Source organism: Laetiporus sulphureus (assembly GCF_001632365.1).
Source record: "Laetiporus sulphureus 93-53 unplaced genomic scaffold LAESUscaffold_43, whole genome shotgun sequence".
NCBI lineage: Eukaryota > Fungi > Basidiomycota > Agaricomycetes > Polyporales > Laetiporaceae > Laetiporus > Laetiporus sulphureus.
In genome coordinates this window covers 33,629-58,373 of record NW_024468552.1, presented here as the reverse complement: position 1 = coordinate 58,373, position 24,745 = coordinate 33,629, and the positions used below count along the sequence as shown (strand labels likewise).

The following is a 24,745-nucleotide window of genomic DNA, read 5'->3' as shown; positions in this document are numbered from 1 at the left end:
ATGGCGCGCAGCGTGTACAGCCCCTCTCCCTCGCCTAGCCTCGAATCCGACAACCTGTCCGACTCTTCTGGCATCGATGACCTCTACGCCACATCCACAGGCGCTGGTGAACCCGCTGCTGCCGCCGATGATGCCCTCGCTGCTGGCCCGTCCGGTCTGAGTGTACCTATCGAACCTACAGCGCCCGGGCTGGCTCCCGCAGCCCCGTTTCCATACCCATATGGCTACCCAATCCCCGAGCAGGACGACGAGCCCGATGTCGACACGATGACGTGCCTGTGGGAGGACTGCGGTAAGGTGTACAACCACCTCCCGACGCTCATCGAGCACATCCACAATGGTCAGTGAAGGATGCGAAGGGTGTATACGGGCTCCGCGTGCTGATGGGTGGTTGAGGTGGCGCGGCGAGCAGATCACATCGGCGTGCATAAGAGCAACTATACGTGCGAGTGGTCAACCTGCTCGCGTCGCGGGATCGCGCAGACATCGCGGTTTGCGCTCATCTCGCATATCCGGTCGCACACTGGCGAGAAGCCGTTTACGTGTCCGAGGCCTGGTGGGTGTTTAATTGCTGCGCCACATCTGCGGTGTTGGCTCACGGTGTGGCGCAGAATGCGACAAGTCGTTTACGCGCTCGGACGCGCTCGCAAAGCACATGCGTATCCAGCACAACATTTCGCCGCCGCTCCCTGGGCGCGGCGGGAACCGCAAGCGAAAGCGCGAAGAGAGCGAGACTAACACTGTGGTGAGTGGGCGCCCGCCAACACCGCCGTCGTACGGGTACAGCACGTTCAAGGTCGAGCCGACGGGACATAAAGACGAGCAAGAGGAAGCTGCTGAACCGCATGACCCGTTTCGGGACATCACGCCTGAGTATGGCGGGTTCGACGAGGAGGACCAGATCCCACAGCACCTGCTAAAGCTGATGGACCCGGCGACCGGGCTGATTATGGGCAGGACGCACGCACAAGTGAGGTACATCCTGATGAAGGCAAAGCACAGGTGGGTGCTGGAGCAGCATGAGGCGCTGGTGGAGGAGTTGAGGGTGTTGCGGTACGAGGAGAAGTGCTGGAAGGAACGCAAGGACGCGTTGATGGACGAGCTGTTGAGGATTCATTTCGGGTGCGTGCGTTGGCCACCGCGTATTTACGTGTCATTCACCCTTTGCAGGCCACAGGCAGAAGAGCTGGCCACCCCGCTGGTCATGGCCGCACAGAACCACTACGTGTATGTGCCTGGCGGCGACGAGGGGCAGTAGTGGCGGCGGAGTTTGTAGAGTAGCGAGCTAACTGTAAGCGTGGGAGGAGTGCGTGCAAAAAACTTTGTTATTGTTTGCCCCTGTTTTGTCGTTATAAGGGCAGAGTCTTTGCCAGACGCGCGCGTCTCTCCATCTCTTTTCATGACTGCCGTCGATTTGGACAGATTTTGGCCTGCATTTGGCCCTCTCTTTTAGCATGGCTAGTTTTTGGCCTGAATTGTCGGCAACGTCTGACTCTAATGCCGACAAGTGTGATTGCTTCACGCGGCGCGAGCTGAGTTTGCTTCCGGCGGAGGATGTGATGGCGTATGCAATGGTCAGTGTGTCCGTCCCCTCATTGTCTGCACCCACAAGTGACCACAACCTTCACTCTATCTTTCGAATTCGCCCACCACGCGTAATATCGTCTCTGTAATCCACGCGACGCGACCCTCACGTGTCCGCGCCTGCACGCGTCGCCCCGCGTCGCATCCCCGCGCGCGCGTCCCGCCCGGGCTGTCCATGTCCATGCCCGACCCCTCCCCGCCCCCGTGCTCGCCGCCCACGCCCTCCTCGTCGTCGCCGTGCTGCAGATGTTCGCCGTCGACGTCGAGCCCGGTTTCAGCACGCGGCGCACCCTCGACGCGCTCTTCGCGCGCCGCACCTTCTACCCTTCCCTCGGCCGCCCCAAGCCCGAGCCCCGCGTCGACCCCCGCCTTGTCGCGCGCGAGTTTTTGAGGACCAAGCCTTACGACGTTGTCTCCCGCTATGTGTACAAGGAGTCTCGCGTCGTCTCGCTCCGCCGGCGCGGCCCCAAGCTTGCACTCCCCGCCGACCTCCCGCCGACCGACCCACGCAAATTTAACGGCATTTTCACCATTGCTGCGGCAAAGGAGCGGGCAGTTGCTGCTGCCTCCGCACCTCTGCCATCCACATTGCCCGAGCCTGAACAGGCTGTCGTTGTTGAGAAGCCTGTTGAGAAGCCAGTTGAGGTTGTTGAGGCTCCAGTGGCTGAGGCTGCCCCATCCCCGGTACGTGCACCGACACTCGCTCCGTATTCTCGTCCTCTTCCTCTCACCGTTGTATCCCGTTCCCCTGCCCTTGATGTTACTCCTGTGTCCTCGTCGGCACCAGCGCCAGCACCAGCACCACTACCGGCGGAAGTACTAGCAACAACACCAGCACCGGCACCGACACTCGCACCGGCGGAAGCACTAGCACCAGCACCAGCATCATCATCGGCACCAGCACTAGCACCGGCAGAAGCACGAGCACGAACACCAGCGCTAACACCACCACCAGCGCCGGCAGCAGCACCGACATCAGCACCAGCACCGGCAGCAGCACCAACACCAGCACCAGCGCCGGCACCAGTATCAACGCCGGCACCAGCGCCGGCACCAGCATCTGTTACCGTTTCCACACGCGTCTCGCGGTTGCCGTTCTCCCCAGTCGCACATCACACACGGTCCCATTCAAGACCTACATCACCACAACATCTCCCGACTCTGGAACTGGCACCACCACCAAGTAAGAAACGGGTACGGACACAGCGACGCCTGGCACCCACATTCACACCGGTAACTCCGCCCACATCGCCCGACCGTAAATCCGTTACATGGTCCTCACGCAAACCAGCACCAGTCCCAAAGAGGGCGCGGGTGGCTCGGAAAGGCAATGGAGCATCCTTCGTGGTGCAGTCGAGCCACAGAGCAGCAGCGTCGAGACCGCGCGTGATATATCCTAAGGTAGCACCGGCACCGAAGCCAGCGAACGCAAAGCGGAAGGCGCGGTCTCAGCCTGCACGCACACAAACGCGGCCCGCACGAGTCAAGGCACAGCCCAGGGTCAAAGCGAAGAACACACCGAAGGCACAAGCACCCTCGACAGCGCGGTCACGGAGACAAGCAGCGAACAAGGCTGCGTCAGTCGCAGTCGGACCTTCCGCGTCGAAACCGGCAGCAGCGCGAGCAGGACGGAGGAAACAGGAGATGCTAGAACTGGATTTGGGTTCAGCGCCAGCGCGAATGCTACAGGCCGTGACTCAGACACCGACAGCTCCACTGACGGACCATGAGGGGAAACCTCTACGTCGCTCACCTCGTTCCCCTAAAAAGGCCGCCCCGAATATCCCTCTCCTATGTGGACGGGCAAAGACGACCAACGCCAGGGCGAAGGCTCCGGCAAAAGCTAAGGCCACCACCAAGGCTCCAGCGAAGGGTAAAGCGAAGGGGAACAGGAATGCGAGCGATCAAATGCATCAGGAGCAGCAACCGGAATGTACGTACTCTGTAGCAGTGTGCATTGCTAAGCTGATATCCATTTGTAGTCGTCGAGGGTTCCTCGCGCGATGGTGAGACTCCGCGCGCACCAGCAGCCCCGAAGCCGAGGGGAAGGAGGCGTACGCAGCCTGTTGCAGTGGTAGAGGACGTCCAGTCTATTGTCGCATCCGTAGCTTCGGTTGAGCCGGTTCTAAGACCAGGCAGAGTAACTACGAGAGCTCAATCGCGGACGTTGCGCGGCGAGACCACACAGTCTGGGTCTCAGACCGAAGGCAAACGTATTACAACTGCAGCGTCGAAACCAAAGCCGAAGCCGAGGGGCAGGAAACGCGCGAGGGCCGAGCTTGAACCTGAGGCTGAGGAGGAAGAGCAGGAGGTTGCATCGAAAGCGCGGAAACGGATACGGACGCGTTCGCCGTCGCTAGTAGCTCCAGCGGCACCACTATTACCAGCTATCGTCGAAGAAGCCGAGTCTCTTCGTACGCCTCCTTCATCACCTCTGCCTCCCCTCACCCCATCGCCTGTTTGCTCTGCACGTCCTCTATCACCTCTCTCGCCCGCTTGCGAACCACCATTGCCCCTTGTTTCCACTTCTGTATCCTCGCCTGCTCAGCTTCCATCACCACCCTCTGAACCTGCCCACGATCGCAATCCATCACCTGCTCCGGTTTCCGATATTGCTCCTCAACAACTTGCTTCCCCTGCACGCACCCCGTCACCACATACCGTCGTCTCTCCTGTTCGCACTCCATCACCGCCTGCCGTCCTCGCTCCTGTCCACACTCCGTCGCCACCACCAGCATACGCAGCTGCTACCCATCCCCCGGTGTCTACACCTTCCACCGCTCGCCCCATCTCTCACCTCCCTGTACGAGCGAAGCTCTCCTCTGCCTGTCCTCAATCTCATGTTCCCCCTGCCTCTGCCTCTTCATCGTCTGCCGCATCCGCCCGTCCTCCAGCCCTTGCACCCACGCCCGCTGCAACTCGTGTTGTGTCTCCTCTTCCTGCGCGAGCTGGTTCTCCACTATGCGCTTCTGCACCATCTCAAGACCAATCGCCAGTTCCCCTCCCTACGCCCGCCCATTCATTGAACTCTGCCACTGCATCGAGCTCTGCTCCCGTGTCAGTCCATCCATCATCACCTTTCTCGGCGCCAAATGGTCCTTGTGTCCCGACCTCTGTCTCTACTCCTGTTCCTCCTCGTCTTCCCGCATCGCCAACGGCGACGACTTCTACCTCGGCATATGCTCCCACCCCCGCACGTGTGCTGGCACCCCTTTCGAACCGAGCGTCCAGTCCTTCACTATCTCTCACCCACCCTCCTACAGTCTCCGCTCCTCTTCCAGCTCGCGTATCTATCCTCGGCTCCATTGAATCTTGTCCGTCCGCCTCAGCTCCTGTCCGTACGCGAGGTTTTTCAGGTTGTAAGTAGACTGCGTCCAGATGAGTAGAAAGTGACATGCTGAGCTTTGAGTTGCAGCTACCGGATCTTCGATCAGTGCTATTTTTCGTCTTCCCTCGCCGCCTGCGGAACCACGCCCTGATGGACGCCCCCCTTCCCCTCCTCTGGACGAGATCTATGGTCCGGCACCCTCGTTTCATAATTGTAAGTACTCCCGTGTCTCTGCGTACCTCTGTGTGCTCAGTCTCTTTCTCAGCACATGATGCTTCTTGCCCGCCGGCCTCTGATGTTGCTACGAACACCCGGAAACGAGCTCGCAGTCCGGAGGTAATTGACGTCGATGGTAATTTAGCCGCTTTGAATATCATTCAGAGTGCTAAGCCTATCACGACAGATATCCAAGGTCAAGGCTCACAGCAGAATGACGAGAATGCGCGCAAACGTGCTCGTTATGGTTCCATACCTCGTGGTAGCTACAGTGAGTGGATCTGGTCATGGCAAGAGGCGCAGCGTGTTGAGCCTCCATCGCAGTGATCATACGTGAGGAGTCGCCAGTGAACCGAACTCGATACCCTATGTCGCCCACGTCTATGGATATGACCGAAAAGTACAAAGCGACTCCTCCCAAGGGTAAGTTTCTAACCTCCTTCCCAAGTCACAGTTGCTTGAGCCATACTGCAGCAGATACGATGGCTGGTAGTGATAGGAAACCTGGGTCATCATCGACGGATGAGCACCGGTCGCGCAAACGTAAAGCTCCTGAGCTGGACACAGCTGAATGTGAGTGCACTCATTCAAATGCTGGCCGGTTCGTTTATCATCGTATCACAGCCCTTTCCGCGGTTCGACCCGGTCAGTCGCGTACGGCTGAGGAGCCTAGGCCTAGCAAGCGTCCTCGCCACTCATCGCCTACGGTTTTGAATGATAGTAGGTGCATTATAATGTATATGATTACAGCGTGCTGAAAGTTGCTCCGCAGTCAACAACGTCTCTGATCCTCGCCTGGATGGCGAGGCCAAGGCTCGTGTACATCCGCGCCATTCATGGCCTGTCGCTATGCATCCACACGGTGGGAGATTGAAACTTGACGTTCACAACAGCAGGCTGATTAACGGGTCGTGATCTTCCCAGATCGTCCACAGTATGACATCGTCACATCCGCAAGGATCGTCAACGTCCAATACAGCGAGCATCCGCATCCTAAGCCTTCGGTGTCTGCTCCGACTGCTGCTAGGGCTCATGGTCTGTTGTTTATCTCTGAAACTGCATTTGGTGTGCTCATTCTTTCCGATTTCATAGAATCTTCGGGCGTTTTTGCGCTTGCTGCGATCGTTGAAGGGAAGTCTCATGAACAGTTACAGCGTCTATCGTCTCCCCCTGTTGTGCCAGCTCCCGATAAAGGTCAGTGATAATATAGACAGCTTATTGCGGTGCGCTGAGCTATTGCGCTGTAGTCGGAGCGGTGTCTTTTCGCGACGATGTTGCTCCTCTCGCTTCGACCGTGAAACTGTCGCCTCGATTTCCTTTGCATTCGCTCGAATCTGCCCAGGCTCATGGCAAGCTTTTTATGCCTTTGCTACGACTCTTTGCTCATTATCCCGTTGGCGTCATACCAGAAGAACGCGATCAACACACCCCAGTGATTGAAGTCGAATCCAGTGGAAATGTCCATCGTTCGCTGCCTCAGGTGTCTTCTCCGGCCACGATCGATAGTATGTACGCGTTTATGACCCTACATTGCCTATGTTCATTCTCTGTTGCGATCGTTACAGAATGCCTTCGCGACGAGGTTGCTCAACCTTCGGCAGCCGTCAAGGTCAAGACTTCCGAGGAGGTGCATGGTTCGCCTATTCCCACTCCCGCTGAAGGTACGACGTTTGCGATATATACGAACTACGTTGCATCCTCTGACTCTCAGTCCAACGCAAGGCACTATTGCTGTATCTTCTATTGAGGCCCGGGAACAGCCGGATCATCTTGCTCTCGTGCCCGAACGTGGTAAGTCCACGATTCTGAAGGCAACGGTAATGCGCTCATGAACCATTGCTAGTCGCCTCGCAAGTTGAAGAAAAGGAACCGACAACCCCTGCAGTCATTGTATCTGGGCCTCCTGAACAGTCGCACCGTTCGCTTACATCTGCTTCCGTTCCCGAAGTTGCTAAAGGTCAGTGATGGTTCTCGCTGTCCTCTACAATACCCTTATGTGCTCACCCCCGCTCATCATAGGTGCCCGTTTTGACTGGTATGCTCTGCTTGCTGCACCTGAAGAGCCCAAGCGCCGGAAGCGTGCACGCGCCCGTTCACCTCGTATTCCCGCGGATGGTACGTGTCGCCAATTTGATGCGTTTCGAGCAGTGCTGAAGTCCGTGTCACATTTATTGTAGTATCCTGGCGAACCCTGTGGCATTTAGCCTCCGATCTCAGGCCCACCAAGCGGGCACGCCATCGCTCTCCGTCTCAACCCATTCAGAGTAAGGCTTAGGTTTGAGATGAAGTTCCGTTTTCTCATCGCCACATTCTAGTTGTCGCCGCCGCTCCGCAGGATGCTTCTAAGTCGACTGAGGACAAGACTCCGGATCTTCCGTGCGTCTCTCCTCTACCCGTCCTCGTGGAAGAAGAAACCATTGCATCGGAGGACGAAATCACTTCTCGACAGCAAGCCGTCACTCACGGATCCGTGAAGAATCTGTCAGCGATTGAGATTGAAGCCGAGTACGATGAGGAATTAATTGACTTCAAAGTCGAACCGGAAGCGGACGGCATCGACGGTCATGCAGAGATCGCTTACGAGCACGGTACTAGGAAGATGCCTATCAATCAAATTGAAGGAGACTTCGACTATTACGAAGAGGACGAAGAATCTGCATCGCCTTCAGGCCAGGTGGGTCAAGCTGCTGTCTTCTTTGATCGCGGACGAACACCGAGTCCGATGGAGCGCTCTGGCCCGCCGTCAATGTCACCTGGACGCTTCCGTGCAATGTCACTGCTGCGGACGCCATCACCCCCACGGGCTTCCTCGTCTACTCGCACAAGGCAATTGCCCAAGAACCATCGTGACTACCGTCCGCCTTCTTTACCGGCCACGCCTCCGCCTCTTGATTTAGTCTCGCCGACAACCTCATTGCAACACTCTTGGGAGCCACGACCCGAAACATCTCATGTCCGTTCTCGTTCTCGTTCTTCCTCGCCTGTTCACTTCTTCCAGAGGGAGCGATCAATGGCATCCGGCCCTCTCTCACGTCTCCGCCGCTCGGAACGGCTGCGCAATCGGTCGCAGTCGCTACTGATGGTACCGTTACATGCGAGGCGCAATGTCATCCTCCCACAGACGCCGCCTCCGTTGCTCTCGCAGACTCCCTCGGACGTAGCTATCTGCATTGCTGGTAGCCCATCGGCACCAAGCAGGTCCCTCCCACAATCTCGCCCTCTTCCCACTACTAGTGCTTTGGATCCGGGTTTGCGGTCAAGAAAGCTGCCTTCTATTCACCTTCCGTCATGTGAGGCTCACTCGCCGACGCCTAAGCGGCTGATGTCTCCGGCAGCTGAATCCGGTTACGCATCTACTCCTCCCCCTCCGCGACGCGTATTCCGCACGGAATTAGGCGAGTTGCGGGCAGAGGAAATATTGGAGAACGAGTGGTCCTCCGAGGACGAAATCGCTGTCGTTCTGTTCCCGCACAATTTACCGATCAAGTATGAGTTCCCTGTCATTGAACCTTTGAGTCCTGACGACAGAGATTGGCTTGCAATGATGCACGAGCAGCTGAAGTGGGCCGATGATTATGGGAATCGGTTCCTTGTTGAATCTCGGGAAACAGTAGAGCTCGCAACTCCTCCGGCCTTCGTAGGCAAGGTTCTGCTCGATGTGGCTGAGACACGATTTTGGGGTATGGCGAAGCGCATACGCATTCATGCAGGCACAATCTTTGGCTGTTATCTGTTCGTCAAGATCATGAAGCACGATGCGATTCGTTTTTGCGATGTTGAAGAAGAGTTTGAAGACGACCTGCTCTCCCTATTGTACTGGGACCTCTACATCAGGCAGTGGGACGAGTTCAATCAATGCTTTCGACCCTATCATCACATGCCCATTGAGCTGCTATACCCGAAAAAGTCTCAAGCGAATGTTGAAGAACTACTAGACGAGGAGGGTCACGTCCTCATTCCTGCCCTACGAGAGTTCTATGAAGACCAGGAGAAAAAACTGCGTGGAGGTGTGGCGAAGGCACGAGAGTTCATCCAAGCAGAACGAGAAGCCGATGCTCGGGCTGAGCAAGAGGCACGGATAGAGTTCATTAGGCAGAGAAGAAGAGCTGCTTTCCTCCGTGAGCGTAAGTGTCCGACTTATTGCTCATATAGAAGTTTGTACTGATATCCCAACGCAGGTAAGCGGTGGAACAGTCTCAGTACATTTGTTCCAACAGGTACTTATTCGACTTGGCCTCTTCCAAATTGGGGCAAATGCGCACATTGGAAGGATCGACGTCATAAAAAAGCACGCGAAGCTTCCACGGACAAACAAAATGCTGCGAGTGAAGATGAACAACACTGTCAAGCGGTCTTTGACGAGTCCGCCGCTCGGTCGACCAGTGATGGACCGCTTCTCGATCATCTACCTCCAACGCCCACGTCTTCTGGCGGTAATGCGGCTCTTCACTTGCCTCAATCGCATTGTGATGGCTTCCCTCGGCAGCTGAGTCGCAGTCCCCCTCGTTCTCGGAGCAGGTTGCCACTTGCCTCTCGTCAGCTCAGTCTTAGTCCCCCTCGCTCCCGGGCCGCTTTGTCAATTGCCTCTCGGCGGTTCAGTCTTAGTCCTCCTCGTTCCCGGATAACTTTGCAAACTGTTTCACGGCCGCGCAGTCTAAGTCCTCCTCGCTCGCGGGTGCCATTATCAGCTCCGAACCAAGAGCGCAGTCTAAGTCCTCCCCGCTCTAGAGTGACATTGCCAGCTACCGCCCAGCAGCTCAGTCGGAGTCCCCCACGCACGCGGAGACGCCCATCGGGAACGATCTGTAGCATCAACGGTCCGCTTGAAGATAGTGACTTTTCTGAAGACGAAGATGAAGACGACGACACGGACGACGATACGGAAGAAGACGATCAGCCCGAAGCAAACCTTGCGGATCCACTCCTTCTTAGCCCTCCTACCGATGACGATCCTCGAGTGCTCTGGGCAGAAATTGTCCTCGGAATTGTGCGCTGGTCGAGACGTTTTCCCAATTATCCGAGGAAGTGCCCGGGAAAGACAGATGTTCCCTCCAACGAAAAGGCGGATATGCCTCTGAATGTTCAAGCGAACACGCCGGCGACGACGCATCCAGACAAAGAACACGTGCTGTGTCTGGATGCGTCGGCGTCGACAACGCTTCAGCAAAGGGAGGGGGGAACTCCGCCCAAGACATCTATCGCTGCAGATGACTCCTCATCTTTGACTCCTTCTCTCGACCGGGCCTTACAATCGCTGTCCGCATTTGCTGGCGAGGAAGGCATCATGTCATTTGCGCTGAGGTTTCCGGGACCGCATGAAGCGATCAGCATACTTGGCAAGAGAAAGAGGGGCTCTGGAGACGCATTTGATCTCGTCACGATTCGAAAAGTTGTGCAACCGCGTCTATACAAGAGGCGACGCATTAACGCGGTAGGTTCCCTTTCACAATGCTACTGGTCAGACTGACAATTTTGACGTCTTAACATTTCCCTGTACAGCTCCTCACCGAGATTCTCGGTTCTACTCCGCTCCTTTCTCCCGTGGAGACTAACGATACCTGTACTCACAAAGCCTTGCTTCCTGTCAGTGCTAAATATCCTCAGTTGGTAGGAAAAAAGCTCACCGGATTTCATGAATGCAGGTATCTTCGCCGACTCCGCTCGGTTCCGAAGATCAGCCTCCTGCGTCATATCATGCTGGTTCGGTCACTGCCGTTGACGCCGCTCTCGACAGTCAAAACGCCTGCTCCAACCAAGGTCATGCCACAGTTTTGGATACCCAGCATGTCGGTACGCCATTGCCCTCATTATCTGAGACGCAGTGCAGCGAATCAGTGAGACATTCGTCAGTATCTTGATTTGCATTCTTCTGATGTCCTGCCCGTTCCTTGGTAAACAGACCTCGGCAAATCAGCCTGCCCAAGAACAGGGGCATTTGTCATTGTTGCAAGATCGGAGCGTTGACTCGGTGGGTGCTTCGCCGCTCCAGTTATACGTCCTCCAGCGCTGATATCCAGAGTTCTGTCGATCAGGTTGTCGATGACACTACTGAGAAGTTCGCTCCACTTGCCCTAGGAACCGAGATTGTTATTACGGGGCCGTCTGGTAAATCGAAGAGACTGAAAGTTGACCGGTACCTTGGTGTTCAACTTGTCCGAGTGGTTCCGCCGCCCGTGTCATCTGTTGAGCAACACGTCGAGCTCGTGAGTTCATTCACTGCCTTTTCCGCTATTACTGTGACAATAGGCTCAAACCTACTAGCCTGCAGAGTCATCAAACCGTGTTCGATTTGCAGATGCACCAGTTCCTTCGAAGAGGCACAAAGCATCATCGATCAATGCTCAGCTCGACAGTCCAGACGCAAACAAAGAACCTCTTGAGGTGTCTGCGTTGAAAAGGAAGCGCAGTGACAATGTACGTTCATCCTTTCCGCAATTGCCCAATCACACCGTATGGATCGTTGTCTTCCCCTTCCAGCCCACCGACAGCAACGCCGACGGCGGACATCGCCCATCAATCAGAATTCCCTTGTCAAAGAGGCAGCGCACTGACTCCGTGAGTCGTCCGCATTCTGCTAACTGACGGTTCTGTGATGATTATATGATACAATTTGTCCAGTCTGCACATGTGGTTGTACCATCTAGTCCGAATGGGCGATCACGGCCTATTGTGTCAAAGAGGCGGCAGCTCATTGCTAAGGTGGCTCGCTTGTTATTGAATCTTGTGAAAAGTAGCTGAAGCTCGATGTTCTTATGTGCAGCCAAATGACACGTTGGTCGCTGCTCGCGGATTCAGCAAGCCATTCTTTGCCGTGCAGTCACCTCCAACTAGATCAATATCCAAGCGCTTGCGTCAGGAGTCAGTGAGCGAGGTGAGTCTCAGGTGTAAAGAAGTCCTGAATTATTATTTGCTGACAGCTGCTCCTTTGAAGCCCGTGGACGTCATTGCTGCTCAATCGAGGGTGTTGGCGAGATTACCCCGGCGAAAGGCCAAGCTCCCAACTCTCGTGAGTGAACCTTTGAACATTCGTCGCCAACAGGCTCCTCAGGAATCTTCTTTCTGCTGATATAGGCCGCTGGTCAATGGATCTCGCAGCCTCTCAATCCGATTGTTAACGCTGAGCGAGACCAATCAAGGAGGTCGACGAAGCGGAAGAGGCGGGATCTTGATGCTGAATCTCGTTCTGTGACAAAGCCTGCCCATGTACTGGGGCCGTCTACGTCCAAGAGACAGCGCGTCGACTTCGTCGATAGTCATATTGAACCGAGTCGGTTACCAGGCTGACTTACATCTGAGGCCCGACCGCCCGCCCTCAGCATGACTGCAGTCGCAATCGGCGCACCTGTTATAGTCCGCGACGGAGGATCCTCATTACCGAATCGACATTTTGCTGCGCTCGATTCTTGTCTCACCTCCTCACAGACGCGAGGAGCCGTCGTCCCATCGCATTTATATATGCCGCTAAATCACACGACGTCGGTTTCTGCCCTCGCCACAACAATCCTGCCAGCCGTCGTCTGGATCAACTATTATCAATCGCCTACTATCTTCTCCTCGACATCATATTTGTTTCCAGCGCCAAGCTGTACGGTGATCTCATATTCTTTCTGTTCGAAACCGCTTTCAAGATGCACAATGCACGGCTGCGCCCATCAACAACCAGTCGCACATTATTTGCGTCTGTTCTCCAGCAATTCGAGCCACCGCTTACACCTCCACTTTTCCCGTATTACCAGCAGATTACACATCCCATGTCGTCGTCGAAGATACTCGATGTCACACCAGCCTATTGACGCCTATGTACTTTCAATGATCACCATCTCCCCGCCTGTCAAGCAATGCTTACCACTGACTCTTCAAGCTGTTTCGCACGAATGGGTGCGTGCGTCTCAGTGACATCGTGTTGGACAGCCGCTAACCCATCGCAGGGCTACGTCAACGTCGAGGTGACCACGGCACCGCTGCCGACTTGCGCATCTGATACAGGCCCACGGCCCTCATACGCCTCCATCAATGACCGAGATTCCAGTGCGAGTCCTCCTGTCGTGCGCCTCATAGTCCAAATCCACATTATCGATCGACATGCCGCGCCGCCAAAACATTGCCTTGCAAGGTAGCGCCTTTCCGTCCAGATGACGTGAGAGTTGAGGCTCTTACGCAAGTCGCGAGTTTTGGCATACAGGCACTTAGCACTTACAAACCAAGTCAACCTTAGTTTGCAACGACAAGACCACCTGGCAAGGTAGCGCCTCTCGCGTGCACGACGCGGGAGTTGATGCCCTCAGCCTGACACGAGTTTTCCATGTGCAGAACGAAGTCATCAACGTGGACCACGATTGCGAACGACGCACTGCGAGATCTAGCCGTGCCAAGATACCTTTCGAATGTGCCCCGGTGCCGATATCGAACTCGTGCCAGTCTGCTGGAGCATCGGGTCGCGAGATAGCGCCTCTCAAGTCCACTGCGACTTGAGAGTTGAGGCTCCTCGTCATGTTGCGACCCTCCTGCATGATCGCCAATTCATCAAATACGACACAGCAGCTCGGAGCAGATTGCATATTGAAAGTCCATACTCCCGCACCATCTAAATGGTCAGAATGCCCGAAATACCCCCCACCTATTCGTCGACTACGCTTCGTGAAGCACAAGACATTGCCCGGCGGGATAGCGCCTCCCGCATCTATGATGCCGGAGTTGAAGCTCTCACGCTATTGCGAGTCTGCCGGATAACACGTCGCGAGGAGCGCCTCTCGCGTCCACGACGCGGGAGTTGATGCTCTTAGCCTGTCACAAGTTTTTCCATGTGCAGAACAAAGTCATCAACGTGGACCACGATTGCGAACGACGCACTGCGAGATCTAGCCGTGCCAAGATACCTTTCGAATGTGCCCCGGTGCCGATACCGAACTCGTGCCAGTCTGCTGGAGCGTCGCGTCGCGAGATAGCGCCTCTCAAATTCACTGCGACTTGAGAGTTGAGGCACTTCGCCATGCTGCGACTCTCCTGCATGACCGCCAGTTCATCAAATACGACACAGCAGCTCGGAGCAGATTGCATATTGAAGGTCCATACTGAACGTCCATACTCCCGCACCCTCTAAATGGTCAGAATGCTCGAAATACCCCCATTTATTCGTCGACTATGCCTGTGAAGCACAAGACATCGCCCAGCGAGGTAGCGCCTCCTGCATCTATGATGCCGGAGTTGCAGCTCTCACGCTATTGCGAGTCTGCCGCATAAAACGTCGCGAAGAGCGCCTCTCGCGTCCACGACGTGGGAGTTGAGGCCCTTATGCACGTTGCGCTTCTAGCAATCACCGGCATTCCAACTTCAGTCGACAATCGTCATAACTAACGAGATTATTGCACTGCGGGCAGCGCCTCACGTGTTCTTTAGGCGCGTGAGTAGAGGCTCTTCGCCAATTCGTGCATTTCTCGCATAAAATGACGGCTCATCACGGACATCATCAAGGGGGATGACAATCAACATGGACTTTCATTGCACATCTGCGACGTCTGTCGTGCAGGTGCAAGATCAATCGGCATCATGGACATGGAGAGGTCGATGGCTTGGGGCTTTGGTATCTAGTAGGGTTCTCTATTTCCGGTGTCGGCTGGCAATCAATGTGGTGAGTTTTTTTCTGTATGATTGAATGAATCAATTGCTGACTACTCGTCAGGGCTTTGCATTATCTTGTGATCTCAAGACTGGCGATGGGCTGTTATGGGACTTGTCTCTCGCAACTCGGCGACTTCGTGGAACAGTGGCTGGTGGTCAATATGGTGAGTGAACTCTCCGATTTAGAGCCCACAGTTCCTTGTTCATGTGTTCATCAGGTGAAACGTATCTCATGTGCGTCAAGGGAGGCTTGTGTACTGCTCGCGGACCTCGTGTCTCGTGGCTTAGCGACTTTCTCGACTAGCGGCTGGTATATTGTGTGGTACGTCATTTCGTTGTACAAACATTGTGTTTATTGCTGACCTGCTCCGAAGGTTTGGCATCTTGTCAATCTTGGCGGCGGTTCTCTCATCGACTTCTCTGAGCACAACGGTTTTGTTATCATCGACAGCACTCTCGCATCACATCATTGCATCTACAGCATAACTTATTTCGGCTATCTCGGCGCTTTCCTCATCGTGCTTTCTCGTCATTCTGCTCTCGCGCTATCTCGTCATCTTGCTCTCGCGCTATCTCATCATCCTGCTCTCGCGCTCTCGTCATCTTGCTCTCGTGCTCTCGTCTCATCTTGCTGTCGTGCTCTCGTCTATGCTCTCGGTTATCGCGGTTTAGGCTTATATTTATATGCAAAACGGTCAATTTCTCTTATTTATCCGCTCTGGGATCCCTGGGCCCGGGAATCCAGAGCGTGCAACATGCAAACAAACGCAGACGTTCCAGCTTCGGACGAAGCCCTGGACGCAGGGAACACGAAGCGGATCGCGGAACGTCAACCATTCGACTTTGGAAACCCCTCAGACGAGGGGAATTCAGAGGCGGATGGAGAACGACAATCATTCGCTCCAGAGGACCCTACACAGGGGAATCAGGGGCACCGGAATGTGTCAACGTCCTGCTGTGGTGACCCCGGACGCGGGGGATCCAGGCGGGGCAGGGATTATCCCAGCTCTGGCAACACCTAGACGGGTTGTCCAGGGCGGGTTCTCCGGCGTACCCCGAACAGACGGGGGATCCGGAGGGGAGGGTTGCGGTGTGTGGATGTGGAGGGTAACGTCAAGAGGGTGTAGGGGCAACTGGCGGAACCAAGGGTTCCGGGGAATCGGTTTCTTTTTTTCTGTTTCTTTTTTCTGTTTCTTTTTCTCTGTTTCTTTCTCTCTTCTCGGTGACCTTGCTTATTGTCTCCCCCCGCAGTTCCTCAAGCTCCAGGTCCAGCGTAGCTTAGTTGTAGTGTAGTTGTAGTGTAGTGTAGTCATAAACGTTTGCATTTAGTATAGATTAATGTAGCCTTACCGTAGACGTACCATAGCCGTACTACATACCGTACCTCGTCTCTCGTCTCATACGTACGGTAGCCGCTCTCGTAGTATACCCATCGCATAGAATACCCGCTAGATACGATACCTCTAGATACGATACCTACTAGACATGATACCAGCTAGACACGATACCTACTAGATACAATACCTATCAGACACGATATCCGTTACGCACTATACCTTGCATATCTACTCGCTACTGTACCGTAACGTACGCGCATTGCTCCCGTCTCTCGCATTTGTACCGTAGCGTAGCGTACCGCATAGTTTACCATACCGTAGTTTACAGAATAGAATACACACATTGTTAGAGAAGATCTGCGTGAATTATTTGTGAGTTGCGAAGTGGCCGTGTCGTCGAAACCGCACGGCCGGACATTCCACTTCGTGCTTAATGACTTGGAAATTTGAGTTGTTCTTGCCGCGTAAATTGTGTGATCAAGCAGCCGAAACGTCCATCGCGCAAGAAATATATTCAACCTGGCATAGTATGACCATGATGTAATTGTATGTAGTATATTCGTGCCATGCAGCTCCGAGGTACCGTCCGCAGGGTCCTCCTTGTTCACGACACTCGCTGGGCTGCATCCCGCCCGCTATGAGCAGGGACCTTGACCTTGATGAATGGAAGTGTTCCGGGCACGTTCTTTTGACACTGGCGACGCGACAGTCGAGCATGACTGCGACACGCGCGCACGTCTTATGTGAAGCCTTAAGTGACGCGAAGTCGATAGGTCTCGATGGCGGGGGAAGCTGATATCTCGAAGGTAGTAAAGAGAGTCTGAGATGGGCGCTATAAATTCTGTAGGTTCGTGCAAGGCCATATATGCGAACATGGTCGCTCACCTGGCCGGATACGTTGCTTTTCCCCTGCCGGATAAAGTTTACGATGGTGAATGACCGTCTCTCCCGCAGGGAGGCAGTCCCATGGCAAATGATGCGTTCGCCGTTGATGCCTGCAGTATTAAACGTTCTGTAAAAGTGGAGCACATGGATGAAACGAAGTCGCGAAAACGGACGAAAGCGCCAGAGCATACGGACAGTTTCTAGAAACAGGAGTAGCAGCACTCACCAAACGCAACACCTTTCCATTCTATGACAGCTTGCGTCGCTGAGTATCTCCGGTAGTCCGATCGAAGGAATAGCCCACAGGATCAGTTTGGAATAAGTATTCGAAATGTGACTGACCGTGGACAGATGGATTGGCAATTCGGATGTCAGGACGAGCTGGGCGTGCACTCGCTCCCCCCCCGAATCTCTCCGCGCGTGTAGATCCTGCTATGTATCTCTGAACGCCGTATGTACGGAGTTCGCGGAAAGCCTGACGCGCTGACGACGGATTGAGCCAATCTATGGTTGCCATGTCACACGAGCTGATGAGCACGAGGTGCATGCCATCTGCAGATGCGGTCGTGTGCGGTGAAATGGGGCGATAGTTGGGCGCTGACAGCTACTCGTTTGGGCGTGATAGAAACTCTCAGCCACAGCGTGACGCGCTGCGTAAGCGCTCTCGGAGGCGGTGCTTCTGGTGCGGGGTGACCCATATTAGGGGTGGTTACCATAACGAGCGTCCGCTGTTCCGCGGCCGATAAGAAGGCCGCGCACGCTCTTGTCCGTTGGTTTCTCCCCCTCCTCCTCCTCCTCCGTCTGCACGCGAGGAGTTGCCCACCACATCTACTCATTATCAGCGTACTCATCATGCGCGGCCTGCTAGTTGCCTCGCTTGCTGCCCTCGGCCTTGCTGGCGCATTCGCGCATCCGACTGCCAGCGGCAACAACGTCGTCCGCCGTCGCAAGACGCTCGGTTTCGGACCAGTGCTCCCACATTCCGTCTACCGCACGGAGCCTCGCTACTCGCTCTCCAGCCTCCTCGGTGAGACTACCGATCCATACGACGTGGCCCAGCACTTCGTCGAGGACCTCACCCGCGATACTGCTGCGGCCAGCTCCTTTGTCATCCGCAAGGACTCGTACACTGACAAGAACACCGGCATCACCCACGTGTACGTCCGCCAGTACTTGCACGGCATTGAAGTCGCGGATGGCGATATCAACGTCAACGTGAAGGACGGTGTCGTGCTCTCCTATGGCGACTCGGTGAGCGGCGATAACGTATCTACGCGCGAGCGCTCTGCTAACCTGCTTTCAGTTCTATCGTGGCGCAGAGGAGGATCCATTCCTTCCTGCTTCGGTTAGAGGCCTGGAAGACGCCCACTCCGAGCACTGTGCCGGCCTATGGTCCGAGCTCGAGACGCGCGCTGTGCAGGCTGAGGAGCTTCTTGCTCAACAACTGGCAGCACAGCCCGACCAGGTAACCTTGGCGGACGCGACGCATTCCATCGAGAACGCCCTCGGCGACCTTCCCTACTTCTTCGACTGGAATTGCGCACACGTCAGCACTCCGTATTTCATGGCGCATCACCACTCCTTCGCCGCGCAGGACGTGGACGCACTCAGCGATCCGACGCGGGCGCTCCTTCAGTTCATGATCGCCGCGACACCCAATGCATCACTCGCGCAAGACATCATGGAGGACCCCGCGCCTTTCCTGGCTAAGATGGCACCTACATGGGAGACGCAGTTTGTCGGAGGCCAGGGCTCGATTACCGTCTTGATTGACAACGTCCCCGATGCCGTCAGCCCCGTCAAGGCCAGGCTCGCGTTCGTGCAGGTCCCGCAAGGCGAATCCACTGCACTCGAGCTCGTCTGGAAGGTAAGCACCGCGCGATCGTATTCTAGGAACCGATTTGCTAACGTCTCATGCAGTTCGAGGTGGAGATGCAGGACAACTGGTATGAGACTGCGGTGTCGGCTGCGTCGCCGCACCGCATCGTTTCTGTTGTCGACTGGGCATCCGACTCGCCTATTCCCGTACCCAAGCCACCATCATCCCCGGAGCACGCGACGTACAACGTGTTCGCGTGGGGCATCAATGACCCGTCTGTGGGCAACCGCTCCATCCAGAAGGAGAACTACGATGTGCTCGCGAGTCCTATCGGCTGGCACTCTCTGCCGTTCGCGAACGACCCGCAGTCGATCGCGCTCAAGGTGAAGGGCGGCCCGAATGGCGAGAAGCTCCGCAACACGACGACTACTTGGGGCAACAACGTGTTTGCGCACGAGAACTGGGAGGGTCGTAACGCGTGGGAGCTCAACTACCGCCCGGACGCAGGTGCCGATTTGGCGTTCGACTACAAGTACGTGCCGACGGAGACGGACCGCACCGACGCGCCTGACGAGGCAAAGAAGTACGTCAATGCGACGGTTACGCAGCTCTTCTACACGAGCAACCTCGTGCACGACCTGTACTACCGGTATGGCTTTGACGAGGTCTCGGGCAACTTCCAGCAGCACAACTTTGGACGCGGCGGCGAAGAGAATGATGCGGTCATCGCGAACGCACAGGACGGCAGCGGGTACAACAACGCCAACTTCATGACGCCGCCTGACGGCCAGAACGGTCGCTGCAGGATGTACATCTGGAACACGGCGAACCCGTACCGCGACGGCGACATGGAAGCGGGCATCGTCATCCACGAGCTGAGCCACGGCCTGAGCACCCGTCTCACTGGTGGCCCTGCGAACTCGGGTTGTCTTGGTTGGGGCGAGTCGGGAGGCATGGGCGAAGGCTGGGGAGACTTCTTGGCGACGATGATCAGGAGCACGAGCACCTACTCGGACTATGCGATGGGTGCGTGGGCTGCGAACCGGCCGACGGGTATCCGGAACTACCTGTACTCTCTTGTGAGTCGCTGTTGGTCCTGTTCTCCCCCCGCTCGCTTGCTAATGTTTTGTCTTCTTGCAGAACGAGACGATTAACCCGTCGACGTACAAGACTCTCGACAAGCCCGGCTACTGGGGTGTCCACGCGATCGGCGAGGTCTGGGCGGAGACGCTCTGGGTTGTCGCGCAGCGCCTGATCACCAAGCACGGATTTATCGACAGTCTGTTCCCGCCTGCGCCGCGCGAGGATGGCACGGTGCCCGAGGGTGATTTCTACCGCCCGGTGGAGCTGACGCTCGACGGTGATCGCAAGCCGCTCGTCCCGAAGCACGGTAACTCGCTCATTGTCCAGTGCGTAGCGGTCATTTGCGCTTTCACATTCACGATACTGACTAAACGTGCAGACTTGTACTCAATGGCATGAAGCTCCAGCCTTGCCGGCCGTCGTTCTTCGATGCGCGCGACGCGATCATCGAGGCGGACTCGATCCTTACTGGCGGTGAGAATCACTGCGATCTCTGGGCTGCATTTGCCGAGCGCGGGCTCGGCCCCGACGCCACCGTCGAGGGCCGCACGCCGTGGGGCGGAGGAGTGCGCACGAACGACTTTAAGGTGCCGCGGAAGTGCAACACCACTGCGCCGGAGGCGTTCCTGTAGGGTCTTTTGGTGGATGGACGATCTTTCATGATTTACGACGCTGATCTGGATGCATGATTTGTTGCGGTGTATGTGTGTACTACATAGACGGGATTTGATCCGTGTGTGATATACGTGTACTTGTATAATGTGTCGTTCTCGTTGTTGGTGCGAATAGATTTGGTTACAGGAGGTTTCGCAGAATCGTGCACTAGGTTTTTCGAAGTGGGGGGAGCCGCACAGGCGTAGCACACATGAATGTGCGGCGTTCAGGTACGGAACTTGGGGTGAACCCGCGACGCCGTTATGGACGCTTCGCTTCCTCTACCACTTGGCACTTGCCACCACACGCCACACCTCAGCGGCTCATCGCCTCTGCGCGGTCTCACTTTCTCCTTGCTATTCACTGCTACACGACTGTATTCTGACTACGCTATCGCTCACGACGCGCGACTTGTCCAACTTCGCGCTCTTCATTTCCTTTCGGCCACAACAATCTAACGACAAACGAGTACGAGCGCAATGTCGCAGGACAAGGACAAGAGCGGGACGGTGAACGTGAAGCTGCTGCTGATCGGGAACTCGTCGGTGGGGAAGAGTAGTTTGCTCTTGCGGTTCTCGGATGAGCAGTGGTTGCCGGAGGAGGAGGCGAGTGCGACGATTGGGGTGGATTTTCGGGTGCGTGCATTGCGTCTCGGTGCTCAAGTGGCCGTTGGTGCTGGTGCTGGTGCTGATGTGTTGATGTGTTGGTGGGTAGATACATAAGTTGGAGGTGAAGGGGAGGAGGGTCAAGCTTAGCATATGGGTGCGCGTTTCTCTTTCATTGCCTTCCTTATCGCCGCGCCGCTCCACTGACATGACATGGTCGTGGTGTTTTGGCAGGACACGGCGGGCCAGGAGAGGTTCCGGACGATCACGTCGTCGTATTACCGAGGCGCGCAGGGTGTGTTTTTGGTGTACGACGTTGCGAATCGCGAGTCGTTCGACGCGCTCCCGCGGTGGTTCTCTGAGCTGGACACTTATGTCTCCAAGTCGGTCGTGCGGATCGTGGTGGGGAATAAGGTCGACAAGGTGCGTCCCGATTCCACCTCTTCACCTCTCTTCCCTCCATATCCACGCCCACAACCAAATGGCAACTCATCGGACGCGGCTGCTTAGGAGTTCTCCCGGCAAGTGAGCTACGCAGAGGGCGAGCAGTTTGCGGAGCGGATGAACTCGCTGTTCATTGAGGCGTCCGCGAAGACGGCGGTGAACGTCAAGCAGGCGTTCCAGGAGGTCGTAGAGAAGATCATGGACACGCCTGAGCTTTGGGAGACCACCGCTCCGAGGCGCCGTGGGACTGGCGCGGGCGGTTCGGGGCGGGCGGGAAATGAGGGCGATATGCCTGGGAGTATTGAGCTTCCGCAGGTAGAGGGTGCGGCTGCGGAGGGTGGGTGTTCTTGTTGAGTGGGAGGTGTGTGTCGGTGGTCGGTGTTGGGCTGGGTCTGGCGGTGGCGAGTTCGTGACGGAGTGGACTGTCCGATTACTTAGAGGGTACGCGACTGGTAGTCAGCAGATACCCGTGTTTTTATCGACGCTGCTCTCTCTGAGGGTGGAGGTGGCGTTCGCTGTATTCATGTAGCTTACTTTGCTCGCTTTTTGATTATTTTCTCACATCTTCCTGAATAGTTTTTCGTCGTGCGACTTGCTGTCATCCGGGTCATCCCAGAGTGACTCCATTGCAATCATACATGGGACAAAACAAATTGTGGATATTTCATTGTAAAGAACGGTGATCATTGAACTTTCTCCTCGTACGCTCGAGAATCGCCGGTGAGAAAATATTGCTATGGTGCGTAACATGACGAGCATTGTCTGCATGACTTTCTCATTCGTCAGGACCATTGAAACACGGTGCAAAGGAGTGATGTAAGAGCAATATTTCTGCTTGAGTTAAGGTCAACTGGTCATTGCTTCGAAGCTTTAACGAACACTTACAGACTAGACTTCATCCGCACCTCGGGAGACCAGAAGGTATCAATGTCATCTCTCATCTAGCCAGCGCGGCCACAAAGCATGCGCCTCCTCATCACAAACCAGCGGCAAAGTAATGCCGTATGCCTTATCATACAACAGCGTCTCGAAATTCACCGAATCGAAGTCGCCACGCAGTTCATCCCTCACAGCTTGGCGAGGTCTCCAGTGCACATTCTCAGGATTGACCAGCCCGACATACAGGTGCTTGATGCCAAGCTGCGCACGATGCGAGCGGAGCGAGTCCAGGATGATGTCACAGTCACTATCTTTCTGGATGGCGATACGTAGCGTCGTCAGTGCAGGACAGAGAGGCGGGTCGGTTGGATCTCGGAAGAGTGTGAGTGCGTCGATGACCTTCGGCAGACCCTCGACGTTGACCGACAGTGTCTCAAGTGCGGTCATCCGCCTAAAAAATTACGGACACGTTCAAGACCGGGCAACCTGCGTGAATTCTGCTCAAACGTGCACAGGTGAGAGATGCTGGACAGGAGAAGGATCCGTGACCAGTTGAATGTGGTCAAATCCTCGAGGGTTCTGCTATCGAAGAATTTAGAACGGAGACCAGAAGAGGCTCCAGTGACGATGGCGACGCGCGGCTGGAAATGCAGTTCTTTGGGTTGCTTCAGGGCATTCAACGACCGAGTTGATACCACTTCTAAAAGTCGCTGCTCATCATCGCCCTTTCTTTTATGTTTGATCGAGACAGACACGTCTTCATTTAGCTGAGCGTCCCGGAAGACATAGTCGATGTCGTCGGCCCACATATACGCGATTAGCAACCGGCGCAACCGAGCGAGCGATACAGGCTTCATGTCCGCAAGATCACTTTCCACTGGGCTCGAAACGAACCGGTTTCTGCCGTCAATCACATCTTGCAGGATGAGATCGACTAGGTGTGGTGTTCCCGCAAGCATGCTGCGTAATTTGATGGGAGCTTTGGGTACCTCGCATTTGTCGAGCGCCAAGAATGTCAGTTTGGCGAATGCATTGCTGGGCAGCCAAAACAAACGTGACAGTAACAGGTGCTCCAGACACGGGGTATCGTTGTCGAAGAGTTTGAATGATCCATCTGCCAGTGGCGCACTGTCACCCTGGAACCCATGCAATGCGAGAGACCTGAGCAAGGGTGCTGGCACCCCGAGATAATTTCTGCTGTCGCGATATGTAAGGCCTGTCCAGTACAACTCTTGAATTCGAGATGAATGCTCCATATTTTGGAGAGCGTGCGCAACAACATGTTGATAAGTGGCTTCCCATTCGCGGCAAGCCAGCACCTTGAGCGGGCCTCGCCGGCAAGATATGATCTTCAGGTTTCTGATACGTTTCAATGCCATTCCAGAGCTCCTGGATTTCCAAGGCGATCTCTTTCCAATGATGGCAGACGAGCATGAGACTGACTGCTCTGCCCCTGTCAATCCAAGTTGGGTTCCAGAGAGTCATAATGTTGTTGCATTGATAATGCTTAGATCTGTATTCAGCTAGCTTGACAGTGCAGCTCGTCAAGAATATCTCCTGGAGCACTTCAGTGGGCAGACGGTTGATTGGTACGCGGGCAGTCAGGTCACGCCGCTCAGCTTGAGCTGCAGCGGTCTCGGCAGCCTTGATCAGCGCTTCAAGATGCCTGAGCTACATGCTGTTATATCAGTTTGTTGAGCTAGATTGGGAACAAAAATTACTGGCCTGACGTGCGCTGTATACAATGAAGTCGTGATCAATATGTATAATGATATGGTCAGGGCGAATAGGGACGCACCGTTGGCAAGCGTCGCTTTGCTCGAGCTTGGAAGACAGCATGTTGATCAAGTCCAACGCACTCAACTCTTCGAGCGAAGGTATTTTTTCACCATCTTCCTGGCGTGACATTGCCGGTCAAGTCGACTTTGCGATGGCAGTGTTTTACGAGGAGAGTTGAGGTGGCAGGAGAGAATGTGGCGAGCCGTGCCGCACTGTGGCACACTGTGGCGCGTCGCTCCTTTGTTCTGTGCCAGCTCACGCGCAGTGCGCCACGCGCCCTGTGTTTTCTGTCTGTACACACTCGCTCAAGTCCAAATGCACGACTGTGCCCGTCTGTGCGTCCGTGGCGAGCTCGATTATGAGATTGCCCCGTCGCGACCCCGCCATCTCACCGTACCCACATATATGACTGTAAAGTCGGTCAGCAGCAAGCAGGTTGGTGGGCGACATTGCGGCGTGATGGACAGTGCATCTCGCTAGTGAGTTTTATTATCACTGGTCGTAAGCATTCCGC

At 55.4% G+C, this 24,745-nt stretch overlaps 9 protein-coding genes across 9 annotated transcripts; 6 read left to right on the top strand and 3 right to left on the bottom strand.

Annotated features, from left to right (window-relative positions):
• LAESUDRAFT_751802 (uncharacterized protein) lies at positions 1-1,361 on the top strand (the record flags this gene model as incomplete). Its single annotated transcript, XM_040911686.1, has 4 exons — positions 1-340; positions 413-556; positions 612-1,122; positions 1,171-1,361. 4 exons carry the CDS (start codon positions 1-3, stop codon positions 1,256-1,258), a joined length of 1,083 nt encoding a protein of 360 aa, XP_040760763.1. The 3' UTR covers positions 1,259-1,361.
• A 3,929-nt stretch (positions 1,362-5,290) lies between these two features.
• LAESUDRAFT_380523 (uncharacterized protein) lies at positions 5,291-12,584 on the top strand. The gene is made up of 26 exons (XM_040902248.1): positions 5,291-5,399; positions 5,453-5,551; positions 5,606-5,701; positions 5,753-5,848; positions 5,901-5,990; positions 6,053-6,163; positions 6,221-6,322; positions 6,376-6,477; positions 6,538-6,633; positions 6,694-6,789; positions 6,851-6,919; positions 6,972-7,085; positions 7,148-7,243; positions 7,306-7,392; positions 7,444-9,252; positions 9,307-10,559; positions 10,628-10,711; positions 10,771-10,962; positions 11,028-11,096; positions 11,161-11,331; positions 11,390-11,542; positions 11,606-11,683; positions 11,747-11,827; positions 11,889-11,999; positions 12,060-12,134; positions 12,200-12,584. Coding segments are annotated over exons 1-26 (5,544 nt in total). The 5' UTR covers positions 5,291-5,398; the 3' UTR covers positions 12,413-12,584.
• LAESUDRAFT_380516 (uncharacterized protein) lies at positions 12,076-13,481 on the top strand. The gene is made up of 4 exons (XM_040902247.1): positions 12,076-12,134; positions 12,200-13,006; positions 13,057-13,241; positions 13,298-13,481. The coding sequence occupies exons 2-4, from the start codon at positions 12,446-12,448 to the stop codon at positions 13,341-13,343; spliced, it is 792 nt and encodes a 263-aa protein (XP_040760761.1). The 5' UTR covers positions 12,076-12,134; positions 12,200-12,445; the 3' UTR covers positions 13,344-13,481.
• Positions 13,340-13,715, bottom strand: LAESUDRAFT_814874 (uncharacterized protein; the record flags this gene model as incomplete). The annotated part of the gene is made up of 2 exons (XM_040914638.1): positions 13,480-13,715; positions 13,340-13,414 (listed from the first exon to the last, which is right to left on the bottom strand). The coding sequence occupies exons 1-2, from the start codon at positions 13,684-13,686 to the stop codon at positions 13,340-13,342; spliced, it is 282 nt and encodes a 93-aa protein (XP_040760760.1). The 5' UTR covers positions 13,687-13,715.
• A 1,798-nt stretch (positions 13,716-15,513) lies between these two features.
• Positions 15,514-16,205, top strand: LAESUDRAFT_729526 (uncharacterized protein; the record flags this gene model as incomplete). Its single annotated transcript, XM_040909649.1, has 2 exons — positions 15,514-15,920; positions 15,948-16,205. Coding segments are annotated over exons 1-2 (311 nt in total), but the record flags the coding sequence as incomplete, so codon positions are not given.
• A 1,535-nt stretch (positions 16,206-17,740) lies between these two features.
• LAESUDRAFT_729524 (uncharacterized protein) lies at positions 17,741-20,548 on the top strand. The gene is made up of 5 exons (XM_040909648.1): positions 17,741-18,219; positions 18,272-18,835; positions 18,889-19,866; positions 19,928-20,196; positions 20,250-20,548. Exons 1-5 carry the CDS (start codon positions 17,821-17,823, stop codon positions 20,500-20,502), a joined length of 2,463 nt encoding a protein of 820 aa, XP_040760758.1. The 5' UTR covers positions 17,741-17,820; the 3' UTR covers positions 20,503-20,548.
• Positions 20,549-20,807: 259 nt separating this feature from the next.
• On the top strand, positions 20,808-22,231 carry LAESUDRAFT_729523 (ras-domain-containing protein). The gene is made up of 4 exons (XM_040909647.1): positions 20,808-21,159; positions 21,239-21,286; positions 21,364-21,552; positions 21,640-22,231. Exons 1-4 carry the CDS (start codon positions 21,004-21,006, stop codon positions 21,925-21,927), a joined length of 681 nt encoding a protein of 226 aa, XP_040760757.1. The 5' UTR covers positions 20,808-21,003; the 3' UTR covers positions 21,928-22,231.
• Positions 22,232-22,235: 4 nt separating this feature from the next.
• On the bottom strand, positions 22,236-23,352 carry LAESUDRAFT_729522 (uncharacterized protein). Its single transcript, XM_040909646.1, has 2 exons — positions 22,459-23,352; positions 22,236-22,404 (listed from the first exon to the last, which is right to left on the bottom strand). Exon 1 carries the CDS (start codon positions 22,897-22,899, stop codon positions 22,504-22,506), a length of 396 nt encoding a protein of 131 aa, XP_040760756.1. The 5' UTR covers positions 22,900-23,352; the 3' UTR covers positions 22,236-22,404; positions 22,459-22,503.
• Positions 23,353-23,401: 49 nt separating this feature from the next.
• Positions 23,402-24,411, bottom strand: LAESUDRAFT_729521 (uncharacterized protein). Its single transcript, XM_040909645.1, has 3 exons — positions 24,251-24,411; positions 24,178-24,187; positions 23,402-24,123 (listed from the first exon to the last, which is right to left on the bottom strand). The coding sequence occupies exons 1-3, from the start codon at positions 24,358-24,360 to the stop codon at positions 23,584-23,586; spliced, it is 660 nt and encodes a 219-aa protein (XP_040760755.1). The 5' UTR covers positions 24,361-24,411; the 3' UTR covers positions 23,402-23,583.
• Between the last annotated feature and the right edge of the window lie 334 nt (positions 24,412-24,745).